This window comes from Alosa pseudoharengus, unplaced genomic scaffold (assembly GCF_046254945.1).
Source record: "Alosa pseudoharengus isolate Yale_2024_CS ecotype anadromous, Long Island Sound unplaced genomic scaffold, YU_APseudo_1.1 YU_APseudo_1.1_scf_19, whole genome shotgun sequence".
Taxonomy (NCBI): domain Eukaryota; kingdom Metazoa; phylum Chordata; class Actinopteri; order Clupeiformes; family Clupeidae; genus Alosa; species Alosa pseudoharengus.
Genome location: NW_027468657.1, coordinates 26182146 through 26195653, shown reverse-complemented (window position 1 = coordinate 26195653; position 13508 = coordinate 26182146). Strand labels below are relative to the sequence as shown.

At 41.0% G+C, this 13508-nt stretch overlaps 2 protein-coding genes across 2 annotated transcripts; both read left to right on the top strand.

Annotated features, from left to right (window-relative positions):
• Positions 1 to 1890: 1890 nt before the first annotated feature.
• Positions 1891 to 2802, top strand: LOC143132904 (solute carrier family 25 member 53-like). Its single transcript, XM_076292728.1, has one exon. It carries the CDS (start codon positions 1891 to 1893, stop codon positions 2773 to 2775), a length of 885 nt encoding a protein of 294 aa, XP_076148843.1. The 3' UTR covers positions 2776 to 2802.
• Positions 2803 to 9091: 6289 nt separating this feature from the next.
• LOC143133179 (solute carrier family 25 member 53-like) lies at positions 9092 to 11590 on the top strand. The gene is made up of 2 exons (XM_076292947.1): positions 9092 to 9131; positions 10504 to 11590. The coding sequence occupies exon 2, from the start codon at positions 10530 to 10532 to the stop codon at positions 11415 to 11417; it is 888 nt and encodes a 295-aa protein (XP_076149062.1). The 5' UTR covers positions 9092 to 9131; positions 10504 to 10529; the 3' UTR covers positions 11418 to 11590.
• Positions 11591 to 13508: the final 1918 nt, after the last annotated feature.

Sequence of the window (13508 nt, the reverse complement as noted above, 5' to 3'; positions counted from 1 at the left end):
TTGCAGTACTAAATGTTCAGTGTGCCCATCTCTTGTATAGGTTCGATGGGTCTGGGATATCATGGAAATTTAGTCTATTTTAAGTCAGGAGATTTGGTCATAGTCATGCAATATCAGGGTATTTGTAGCATATTTAAAATGTAGTTAGCATTTATCAATAATAATATTTTCCATGCAGAACTTTTTTCTAGAGTTAATTCACATGTTTCCCGCAATACTCTGTCCATTAAAGGTCATGGAAATGCAGCTAGTCTGGCAACCCTGATTGTAAGTGATTGTAGGATCAAAGTGAGTTATGACACTCAATAATGAGATCAGTAATACAAATGTAAATGAAATCAGTAATGAAACTGATTATCAGATGGCTAGATTAAGAACCAAATGTTTTCCAGTTTTCCCAAATCAACAAAGCTAGCTAGCTAGGAGATGCAGTGTGGAAGAAATGTTTTCGAAGTGCATCCAAGTATCTTCATGTGAGAAGATGGTCGATGGATAGGCCTTCACTATCCCTCATTATCTTATAAGATGGGAAAATGTCTGGTTGAAACTTTGGTTACTCACATATGGGGAACTAGAGGCATGATTTTAGTATGACATGGGGACTTATATACAAGCATGCATCTCCCCTTTAGTATGACATTCGGGGAATAATAGCAATTCAATCATCATCGCAGTATGACAGGCCTTTGAGGAACTCGATCCATGTATCTCCGCATGATATAGTCATGCATGTATCTTGTTCCCCTGCTAGAGCTGTGTCTTATGAAAGTAGAACTTGGGGTCTGTGATAGTTGTGACAGGTAAGACTAGTGGTAGGCCCTAAAGTAGAGAGCCATTTCACGTGAATAGTGTAGGCTCATACATAAACGCCATTTATCATTTGATCATTATTAAAAGTGTTAGGTCAAAGTTCTACAGACCATGTTAAAAAAATAATTCAGGCTATTCACTAGGCCATATGCTAAGAGCCTACATTTAGTGTTATTTTTTGCAGATATAGTCCTATCGGCTTCGTCCTGTGTATTAAAAATTAGGCTAATTAGCAGGGCACTCCGACCAAAATTGTTTTGATTGGTTAGTGACGAATCGGTGTCGTCAGTAAAACGTTGTATAAATCCACCAATGGTAATTCTGGAAGAGGCGGGATTATCTCTGTGCGCAGGGTGTGACGGCTAACAGTTATGTGGCCACAATCAGTGTCAGCTATTTTCATTTTCATTGTAATGTGCTAAAACCGGTAATCTACATCGGATATGTTTTGACATAAGATTTTTTCAGCGGTAGTTTATATTGTGTAGCTGTAGCCTAATGACGTGACAGTCCTGAAGTAGCCTGCGGTGCATCATTTCATTCAAAGACCGGCAAGCAGGTCTTTCATCTTTGATAAGCTTAAAACCAAACCTTGAGTCTCCAGCATAGACTAGGCTATATAGGCTTAACATTTCCATCGACTTTATACTTGGCCGATTAGTGGCATACATGGAGTAGGCACATTTTAAAAGACAGTGTGTAACCTGCAACATAGGCTATAACAAGTGCAAGCTATCGTTTCTCGCATGCATGCATTTCGCTTGAACATCACAGCAGCAAGATGCAAACGATTATGGGCCATAGCATTTGACAAGCTCCATATGGACTATGAAGATGTTTTAGTGGCCTATATCTAGGCGGCGTCAACAGGAAACAAAAATAATCGGCGCAGGAGCAAGATGATCTAATCGTGGCCACGGCAGAGATTCTGGGCGATTTATAATAGACCTAATTCAAATGTTCATTAATCTGGTCTGTTGTTGTTTGTGTTGTTTCACTGTATTTTTACTATTACTGAATTGGTTGTGTACCCCTGCCTTTTCAGCAGTGTAGCGACATCTAGTGCACCTACAGTCAGAGATGGGACAGGAAACTGTGAATGATGGTGATGCTGCGACCGACACGAGTTCCGCGACACGTTTCCGTAGTTACCTGCATGGTGGTACATCCAGCCTTGTATCCACGCTGACAACTATTGCAACATTCCCTCTATACAAGACAGTGTTTCGCCAACAGCTGCACAATACGCTTGTACGAGAGGCTGTGGCTCAACTCTATGGGGAGGGGTTGCGCAAGCTTTACCGCGGCGTTTTTCCTCCGCTTTTAGTCCGGACACTCCAAGGCACATTGTTATTCGGCGTTCAGGACACCCTACAACGTCGTTCCTCTAACCTGGTTGGGGAGCACCTCCCCAGGCCAATGCTCCAGGCCGCAGCAGGTGTGGGAACTGGCGTGGTGGAGGCTCTGGTATTCACCCCGTTTGAACGTGTGCAGAACGTGCTCCAGAACGGCAGAAACGACCACCGCCTCCCAACCCAGTGGAGCGTCCTGGTGCGTTTGAGCTCTGAGCCGCTTGCCCTCGGGTTCTACCGAGCCCTGCTGCCCATTATTGCCCGCAATGCCCTGGGCAGCGGCCTTTACTTTGGTCTGAAAAACCCAGTGAGAGATGCCTTGGACCGGCAGGGTCTCTCTCCCATGGCCTCGTCGTTCACCTCAGGTGCGGTCAACTCCCTGGTCATCAGTCTGCCACTTTACCCGCTCTCGGTGCTGGTGGCCAACATGCAGGCTGGCGTGGGGCAGGAGGATGCCAGGGGCGGGCTGAAGGCGAATGCCCGCAAGCTTTGGGCGGCTCGTCAGCGGAGCGTAGCGCTGCTGTACCGCGGAGGCTCACTGGTCATCCTGCGCTCCTGCGTCAGCTGGGGCATCACCACGGCCATCTACGACCGGCTGGAGAGAGGCTCGTGAGACAAAACCACACCTGGTGGATGAGACAAAGAGATGCACACCTGATGGGGGGGGGGGGGGGTGGACGCAGCCCAAGACACACCAGAAGTTCTTACCAGGAACACATCAGGCTTGGCCTGGGGGAGCAACCACTCCAGTGATGACGGCTGTCTGGGCTCATTGTCTTTGTCACTTTTCCTCTCTCTCTCTTCTTTTTTGCATCAGATAGAGAGGGGGGTGGTGTCCAGTGGTGCTCCAACAGAGCTCTGCTCTTCTTGTTCAGCAGGGACATCAGGACATTTCTGGACTTAATATATCTCTGTTCTTATACCTCTGTAGTTACTGTTCTGTTCATATACAGTATGCATAATGTACTGTAAGGCATCCTTTGCTGTAGCCTAATTTATCCCCTGAATCTGTAGAGTTGGAAATAGGAGGGACGTGAGATGCATCATAGGATGCAGAGGTTTTTATTTTATTTTATTTATCTATACATTTTCATAGGAAATTGCACCTATATCAATGGCTATAATTATAAACGAGAAAAACAAGGGACAGGTGTAAAGAACACACTATAGCTTTAAGCTGGAAGATCTACGTATTGTTAACATTGCATGTGCGTTGGACCAAAGACTGACCAGGCAGTGTCCTTTATTTTCAAAGCCAGTATTTATAGATGTGAGAGATTATTACACAACATGCCATTTTCTTTCCATGGCTGATGGTTCTATGACTATAAACAACATTGTGTAGGTTAATTATAAGCCGTGTGGTCCTGCTGAAACCTTATTTGGGCCCCTCATTATCCAATACAAGGTTTCATTGCACATACCGTCAATGATCGTCAGATGGTGCACTGTGTTGCTGACATGCTTATCCTGTTGTCATGCATGTCTTGACCACGGCAGTGAAGAATGTTATTCTGTGTTTTAATATCAACGTTTTTATTTGTTATTAAAATTCATTAGGGAAACAGACCTGATGTGGGACAATCAGGAATCCCCTAAACATACTCAGGAGTCCACATGACCACCACTGCCATATTTCCATCTTGGAAGTGCTTTATTTCATCTTAATATAATCTTAATTTATTTAATCTTTATCTCTGTTCTGTGGTGAGTGTATGCAGGAAGCATCTAAATGGATGCAGTAGGATTCCAACTGCAGGCAGCCAACTGTCATTTATCAATATCCACAAACTTGAAGACATAATTTTTGTATGTTTCTACATGGAGGTAGTATCTATCAGAAAGGATGTTAAAGAATGACAAATGTTCTTTCTCAGGCTTTAAGTTTCAGTTAGTGTTTACTATTATATAATTAAACAGATACAATTTAGGCCTTGATATAACCATTTTATTTTACTTTTAATGACAGGAATGTGTAAAACGTTGGTCTATGTTTACAAAAATCATATGCTATATCTTTATACTAAAATGATTATGAAACTATATTAAACACCCATTGTAAACACTATCCTGTTAGTTTGCATCCATTGTTTTGTTCTTCTGGCTACCTTCACTATGAACATTCATTAATACCCCTTACATGACTACAGTAATTTCCTGTGTATTAGCCGCATTGTGTATAAACCGCTGGACAGTGTTTTATGCAAGTTAAAAAAACAAAACCATATTAATACCATATTAATTACCCCTGTGTATTATTTCATAGATAAAGAAATTTTGCGAAACCAATGTATAAGCCGCGGCTAGTTGGGAAATTACGGTATACATTTATGTAGAAATTAGTCTGGATGTGTTGTGTTCATATTTGTTGATAGAGTGTGGCACTGGAACGACATGCAGGCCTCTTTGGATCAAGTGTCAATATGTGTCGACTGATAAGTTTCAGGCTACTAACAGTCCATCACTCAAGACAACAGGCCTGGCACCACAGCATGTCTCTCAGAAAGGTTCGGGGATGGAAATTGATCTGCAGTCGTGTGGGATGGTATTAAGTTGCCTCACCTGTCAAGTGATGGTATTGAGGAGCGAGGCATTCTAGTTTCCTGGACATAGATTAAGTGTAGTCCTAGATTAAATGAGAATTTCAGTAAAGATCTCAACTCAAAAAGAGCTTTCAGTCTAGAACTGGCTTAATCCAACGGTGCCTTTCCCATTATTGCTGTAGACACTCTAAAGCACATAGTTCTTCACTGAAGCCATCTAGGGCTGTCTGGAGAGGGGGTCCTCCACCAGAGATGTAAGTACAAGTGGAAGAGACAAGAGCAGGTCAGCTGAGACCCACATCCCAGACATCAGCTCACCTGATGCCCACCTGCCCGAGTGAGGCCTGAACTCTGAGTTGCTCCTGGGGGACTATCCCTACTACTGGTCTCTGGACGTAGCTTTGGATAAAAGCATTAGCTAAATTAATTTTAAAAGAAAATGTGACTCTGCTCATGAATATTCTCTCTCTCTTCCTCTCGACTGACAGCTAGTACTACAGAAGTCTACACCATTTTGATCTATGGCATCTTCTTGGGTCTGGCCATCTCACGCATTAACAATGCTGCCTTTGAAGCCGTCATAGTGACCAACACCATTTCTCAGAAGGAGAAGATGAAGCACTGTCCGAAAATTCAGGTGTGCCACTCATCACCCACCTGAAACCTTCCAGCGTTATGCTACCGTCTGCAGGCTTCTCACAAATGAGATTTTAGCAGGTCATTTCGGACAAAATTTAGAATTTGTCATGATTTTAATACAATGAAATGGTAAACAAGCTATCTGTTGAGACATGGAAATCACCCCAGCGGTGCTGCTATTTAATAAGGCACAAACATAACAGTGGTGAATGAATGTGAATTTGGAGAGTGTTTGGCTAAGCTTCCACAAGGGGCCAGTGTGACTGCAGGTTTTCACTCCAGTCAAGCAGAAGCAGACTTACTGTAAGACAGAAAACATCAATAATGAAACTGATTATCAGATAGCTAGATAAAGAACCAAATTATTTTCAAGTCAACAAAGCTTAGACATGCAGTGTGGAAGAAATTGTGGATGGAAACAATTTAAGATTTCAAAGTGCACTGTTTCAGAGTGTAGTATCTCCATGTGGGAAAAGAGGATACATTATATCATGGCATAGAGCCAACAGAGGATACATTATATCGTAGGCATAGAGCCAACATTGGGGGGCAAATCTATTCAACCCATCTACAGTATATACCACACACTGCCTGCAGAACATTTACTGACATGGGATGGACATCGCCATAGGTGAAATCCCTGCTCAGATTTTATGTTAGGCCATTTTCTCAAAAATCTCCAGGCCACCTGCAAATAAGTGTGTGTGTGTGTGTGTGTGTGTGTGTGTGTGTGTGTGTGTGTGTGTGTGTGTGTGTGTGTGTGTGTGTGTGTGTGTGTGTGTGTGTGTGTGTGTGTGTGTGTATGTGTATGTGTGTGCGCGTGTATGTGCACACATGCGTATGTGCATGTATTATGACAGAAACAATGTCATCCCATAAGCCACAGAGTTCCTGGAAAGAACAAAATCAGTTTTGCCTCAATTTTTATAACCTTGCGTGGGCCTATATTCACAAAGGTACTTATTGGTACTCCAAGTCACACTTACATTTTGTTTTGACTAAAGGTTTTCTCTTAAAAGCCAATCAAATATCTGCTGAGACTAATTTAGTAAGGGAAAATGACAGCTCATGGAGAAATGCTCAGTTGCTATCGTTTCTTGCACAAGCATGCTTGCAGTGACCATGATTGGAAAATGAATGGCCATGCATTACAAACTTGTAGTGGTCCAGTCATACTGAGATGTCTGTCTTCCATCATACTAAGTTTGGGTAGGCTAATCATTTTTAGGATATTATTACCCAAACATGGTCCTTCAAGATAAGCCATTTCTGTGAGTATAAAAATGATAACAAATCAAGGATAAAAAAAATGTATGAAAACAGGAATGTAGCAAAAATATTCCATAGGTCTCCGTCAAGTATCGGATTTTGTGTCATTCTTTTCAGATATGCCAACACCCACAGCCAACTGTAAATGTGTGTGTGGATTAGTTATGACAGAGTGTGTGAATTAGTTAAGACAAATGTGTGTGGAATAGTTATGACAATGAATGTCATCCTAAGCAAGCCACAGAGTACCTGGAAAGAACAAACCCTGTTTTATCGGTTTTCAACATTAAATGTCCCATCAACAATTGGTGAGAATATGAACAGATCCTAACTTTACGTGATAGGCTGCTGTCTAGTTACGTAGGCCTATATAATTTATTTTAGTTGACTTATTGTTAAGTTTAGTTTGTGATGATCTGAAAGTGATTATTTCAAACAGTGGTGAGTGATAGGCTATTGTAGTATAACCATTTATGTCTTTATGGAGTGGGGGATACTTACATCATAAGTATATTCTGATGACCGCCTAGTACGGGGAACTAGAGGTATCAACTTAGTATAACATTTGAGGAACTAGAAGCATGTATCTCTTCTAGTAAAGTAGAGAGCCATTTCACACAAAGGAAGTGCGTAGCCTATATAGGCCCATTTACCATTTGCTCATTATTAAAGGTGTTAAAGTTAAAGTTAAAGTAAACACTACACACATTCAAAATTCAAAAAACAGTAAAAAAAAAAAATATTCCGGTTACTCATTACAATTGTGTTGATAAATGTTCTTCATTGGAAGTGTGTTCAGGCTTATTGTTGGAGATATAGGCTAGGCTTAGGTTCTATATAGCCTACAATTTGGAAATAGCTTAACAGGTCGCTCCGATCATAATTCTGCCGCACTAAGGCAGAAGGTCGTAACTTCGATTTTGGCGAAAATTAGTTTTTGTCATTATTAGGACAATAAACATACGTTTTATCATGTAGACAAACATCAAGTTTCAATTCGGTTGTTTCTTGGGAGAAATAAGATTATATTTTTGCCGTAACTTCAAAAAGCCTAGGGGAAACTGTGGCAGAAGCCCGTAACACCTTTCACGCTGCTAACACTCGATTGAAGTTACGGTTGGGAAATTAAAGCTAGTCTCAAAGCAGGCAGCTTTAAATTGCAGTAATATTAAATGACCAAATAAAGGCAACCGATCACATCCTAATCTACCTAATTTGTGTGGGAGAACTTTGTTTTATCATCTGCATTTGGTTAAGTTTCCATTCTATCCAGGAATATGTATAGGCCTAGGCTACAGTGTTTAATCATAATTTTGAAAAGACCTACACACATCATCAAGTCAAAAGTCAAAGTCAAAGTCAAAGTCAGCTTTATTGTCAATTTCTTCACATGTTCCAGACATACAAAGAGATCGAAATTACGTTTCTCACTATCCCACGGTGGAGACAAGACATATTTTACCAATTTTAAGTCCACAGACAAACATAACATTCAAGTAAACAAAAAAAGTAAGTAAATAAGTAAATAAGAGGGCACATATAATGAAAAAATAAGAGCAGCAAAATTTGGTTGAAATTGTGCATAGACAGTCAATAAAATAAAATACTAGTGCAAAGTCAGGCCAATAAGAGGCTGAGGTAGTTCTGTTTGACCTAAAATGTTTTCCTGATTTCATTATAATAATGCAAATACTGCAAGTAAAATCCCAAGAAATATGAATTTTTATGTTTTCACTGAAACTTTTCAGACATTAAGATGCTACAATGGGATGATTCTGAAATATTTTTGCTGTTCTAGGCTGGTTATCAAAATAAACAAGCCAATGAGTCTAAATTAGTGCCTCATATCCAAACAGAAAAATATGCTTTATATATATTAAAACATCAAAACACTCATTCTTAATTCTGACATCTGTCAGAAGTGACTGTCAGTGTGGTAGACTATGAGTATGAAATACAGAAAATAAATGAAAAAACTATTTTCATATGATGTTGATAAATGTGAAGTCATTTTATTATAGTGAGTCCAATAGGGTTAATATTGCTTACATTTTAAGTGAAAGTTATCATTGTCATAACATTGTGCTATAAAAAAGAAGTTAAGGTATTTTGCCTTAGTGACCGATTGTCATTTTGTGGGCAATACTAAGGCAGAATACAGGTAAACACTACAAAATGTGAAAATTACAATATTATACCTATTACTCAATTGTCAGGACATTAAGATAACTTTAAAGTCATTTTTCTCAGTTTCACACTCTGGTGAGTTAAGGTCTTTTGCCTTAGTAGGGCGTATTGTTTTTATCGATGAGTCTATTCTTAGATTCGAGAAGATGTATGTTGCCACCATCAGTGTCGGCTATTTTCATTTTCACTTACTTAGTTCACATCCTGCCCGCAACAGCCAAATGATTGGCCTGCGCTGTATGTGTGTCTAGGAGTCTACTTCCTAGTGCGTCGATGTTCATTGTGCGTGTTTGCAGCGCTTTGCATGGAAAATTCACCGTCAGAGTTGAAGGTAACTTTTTAATTCGTCTTAAAGTAATATAAACACCTTTACGCAAAAACACAGCACACTGGCAACGTTAACTTTACTATGACGTGCAAGCTGTAAAAACACCAGAGTTCATGCTTAGGCCTAATTTAAAGGCAATCGTCATATAATCAGTAGAATTATGAATGTATTTAGCCTACATTATATTTGAACAACCAGTGAACTCCTACTGATTATAAAGATGCCCTTTGATAGCAGCTTGTGCGTGCGTAAGAGTCAAGCAAGCATATGAATGAACAAGATAAACATTCTTTAATTTAATCTTTGAAGTAAGGTAGGCTATCCGACCGAAGTAGGACGAGGTAGAGGCAGAACGGACATGGTAGATAACGTTGAATAGTTTGCAGGCTATACAGTAGATTTCATTATCGCAAAACCCAAATCCGTTCTTTCTACGTTTGATTCTGAACTTGTTATCTTGCTAGAGTTAGATAATCACAAATTATTTAAGCACTGTCGCAATTTTGCAGTGAATGAAAATGCTTTTGGTTTGAGTCATATATAGAAATTTGTGAGATTATTATTTTTCATTTTTTCATTGTGTATGAGTGTTTTCATCCTGGATGCTTTGGCTCTTGGCTTATCATATTCTCATTATTTTCGGTGGAATATCTCACAAACTTGCAGTTTACTCCACAAACAACAGGTGTTTGGAGTATTGTATAAATGTATAATAAATAAAGACTGAAATATCCCATTTACATAAGTATTCAGACCCTTTGTTATTAATTGAGCTCTGGTGCATCCTACTTCTATAATTGGTCCTTGAGATGCTTCTACAACTTGATTGGAGTCCACATGTGCATAAATGAATGGACATTATTAGGAGAGGCACACATCTGTCTATGTAAGGTCTCACAGACTCACAGTTCATGGTGTATGTCAGAAACCAAGCCATGAGGTCGAGAGAATTGTCCATAAACCTAAGAGACAGGATTGTGTCAAGACACAGATCTGGGGAAGGGTACAAGAACATTTCTGCAACATTGAAAGTGTCCAAGAGCAAGGTAGCCTCCATCATTCTCAACTGGAAAAGATTTGGAACAACCAACAGTCTTCCTATATCTGGCCGCTCAGCCAAACTGAGTAATTGGGGACGAAGGGCTTTGGCCAGACAGGTAACCAAGGACCCAATGGTCACTATGAATGAGATCCAGAGTTCATTTGTGAAGATGAGAGAAGCGCACAGAAGGGCAACAAACATACCAAAATGTGGAAAACTTGAAAATGACAGATTTAATTCAAATTATCTTGCTGGTCTGCTTTTGTTTGTTCTGTCCCAGTGTATTTTATTATAATAACTGACTTGGTTGTGTACCCATCCCTGCATTTTCAGGAGTGCAGCGTCATCTACAGTCAGAGATGGGGCAGGATACTGTGAATGATGGTGATCCTGCCACCAACACGTATCCCGTGACAAGTTTCCATAGTTACCTGCACGGCGGTACAGCCAGCCTTGTATCCACTACCCTAACAACCTTCGCAATATTCCCGCTATACAAGATTGTCTTCCGCCAACAGCTGCACAATACGCTTGTACGAGAGGCTGTGGCTCAACTCTATGGAGAGGGGTTGCGCAAGCTTTACCGTGGCATTGTTCCACCGCTTGTAGTCCGGGCAATACAAGGCACATTGTTATTTGGCATTCAGGACACCCTACAACATCATTCCTCTCATCTGGCTGCGGAGCACCTCCCCAGGCCAATGCTCCAGGCCACAGGAGGGGTGGGAACTGGCGTGGTGAATGCTCTGTTGTTCACCCCATTTGAACGTGTGCAGAACGTGCTCCAGAACGGCAGAAATGACCACCACCTCCCAACCCAGTGGAGCGTCCTGGTGCGTTTGAGCTCTGAGCCGCTTGCCCTCGGGTTCTACCGAGCCCTGCTGCCCATTATTGCCCGCAACGCCCTGGGCAACGGCCTCTACTTTGGTCTGAAAAACCCAGTGAGAGATGCCTTGGAATGGCAGGGTCTTTCCCCCATGGCGTCCTCGTTCACCTCAGGTGCGGTCAACTCCCTGGTCATCAGTCTGCTACTGTATCCACTCTCGGTGCTGGTGGCCAACATGCAGGCTGGCGTGGGGCAGGAAGATGCAGAGGGTGGGCTGAAGGCGAATGCCCGCAAGCTTTGGGCGGCTCGTCAGCGGAGCGTAGCGCTGCTGTACCGCGGAGGCTCACTGGTCATCCTGCGCTCCTGCGTCAGCTGGGGCATCACCACGGCCATCTACGACCGGCTGGAGAGAGGCTCGTGAGACAAAACTGCACCTGGTGGATGAGACAGAGAGAAGCACACCTGGTGGGAGAGATGCTGAAAAGCTCACCTATTGGAGGGAGGTGGCTGCAGCCCAAGATACATCACCCAGTACTGTGGTACTAGCTGTAAAAGTGCATCCATAAACATCTATTAATGCAAATGTACTGTACATATAAGACAACAAATACAGATATAGCTCACAAATATAGCTCTGGAAGGACTACTTATTGTTAACATTGCATGTGTGTTGGACTAAAGACTGACCAGGCAGTGGCCTTCTTTTTCATAGCCAGTATCAATTTGTGTGAGAGATTACTAAACATCATGCAGTTTCCATGACTGATGGTTCTATGACTATTAACACCATTGTGTAGGATAATTATAAGCCATGTGGTCCTGCTGTTCCTTCTTTGGGACCTGCATTATCCAATACAAGCTACTTTGAAGGATTTTCTGATGGTGCACTGCTGACATGCCTATCCTGTTGTCATGTGTGTCTTGTAACAGCAGTGGCTCAACTTACCCCATGTCAATGACATAATTCAGTTTTTATTTGTTTATATAACATGTAATAATAATTCTGACACTGACATTGAAGGTCATTCCTTCCAATGACAATCAAACTTTATAACTCTTCACCTGTTTGCCGCAGTAATGTGGCTGGTGACTGATGTGATGTGACTTTATTATTATTATTTATTTTCCTTAAACTTTTTTTACTTTTATGTCTGTATTTGTTTACATGTACAGGACTGTGCTGTTGTGACAGTAAAATTTCCCTCGGGATGAATAAAGTATTTCTTATAATATATAATTGTAAGTTCTTTGTTGGTGCTACTTTTATATGAATACATTATAGTTTATTCCATACAATCACCATGAGCTCTCACAGACATTTTTTATACATCAGGTGCTCTTTTATAGATGTGAAAAAAGGCACCCCATTGAACCAGGGGTTGATGCAGTCCATGTACAAGACTCACACACACACAACTTGTTGCATCTCTATGCCCCTAGGCTGGCCATTATCCATTGGTGAATCTCTCTCTCCAAGGAGACATAAGGAATTTTGGCAGTATTACAAGATCAACCTGCCTCTGATTGTCCATATGTAGCCTACCTTTTAAAGATGCTTCTATAATCCTTGACTGCTGTGACGTAGTTTCAGGTGAGCATTCATAACATAAATATCTCTGATTCGGCACTGCTGCGACCAGCCTGACTATATCTCTTCGCTGTCTCTTTTGGCTGAAAACGCTTCCAACACGCTTGCCTTCCATGTGCTGCAAGTACGTATCAGTTAGAAATAGAAGAGGCACCTATTTTTCACACGAGAAGCAAGCGTGTTGCAGGCGTTTTCAGCTAAAAGAGACAATGAAGAAATGTATTGATTGTCATGCTGGGCACAGCAGTGCTGCATCAGAGCCATTTCTGGTATGAATGCTGTGATAGATCCATTTTAGACTGTGTTGGCCAGACCTGGGCAAATTAAACAATAAGTTTTCAGTGAGTGAGCCAACTCTGAAGAAAGGCAGAGTGTGCCACAAAAATGTTGCTATCTTTGAGTAAGCCTTTAAAATAAATAATAGAGATATTTGAAAAGTAATAAATAAAAAAATGTATGTGAGTGGATGTCAAGTTCTTGTGAGGTTGGATGTTGTACCTCACCAGGTGACATCTGCAGTGTTTTTGTGTTTGAATATATTTCACCTTTATGAATCACATAGTCAGATCTTATCTTTTAGGCTACATGTTTGTTTTCAAGAAATGCATGCATACACACACACACACACACACACACACTATACATGCACGTACACTCAACTATACATGCACGTACACTCAACCACACATGCATGTACACATCCACACATCCTGTAGCTTACTATAATATTTCAGACAGGAAACTTTACTTATAAGTGCATGCTTGGTCTTGGCAGACTGTCTATCTGCTTAAGATTCAGCTGCTATTAGAGGTGTATGAACTATTAAACTTTACCTTTAATGTCATTATTATTACATTGTCAGTGGTGTAAGCCTAATTGGGTCACTCCAGTCAAGCAGAAGCAGACTAAAGACAGAAAACATC

Bases quoted from the DNA above. Each gene is read 5' to 3' on its own strand.
- LOC143132904 (XM_076292728.1), top strand. From the start codon at position 1,891: ATGGGACAGGAAACTGTGAATGATGGTGATGCTGCGACCGACACGAGT.
- LOC143133179 (XM_076292947.1), top strand. From the start codon at position 10,530: ATGGGGCAGGATACTGTGAATGATGGTGATCCTGCCACCAACACGTAT.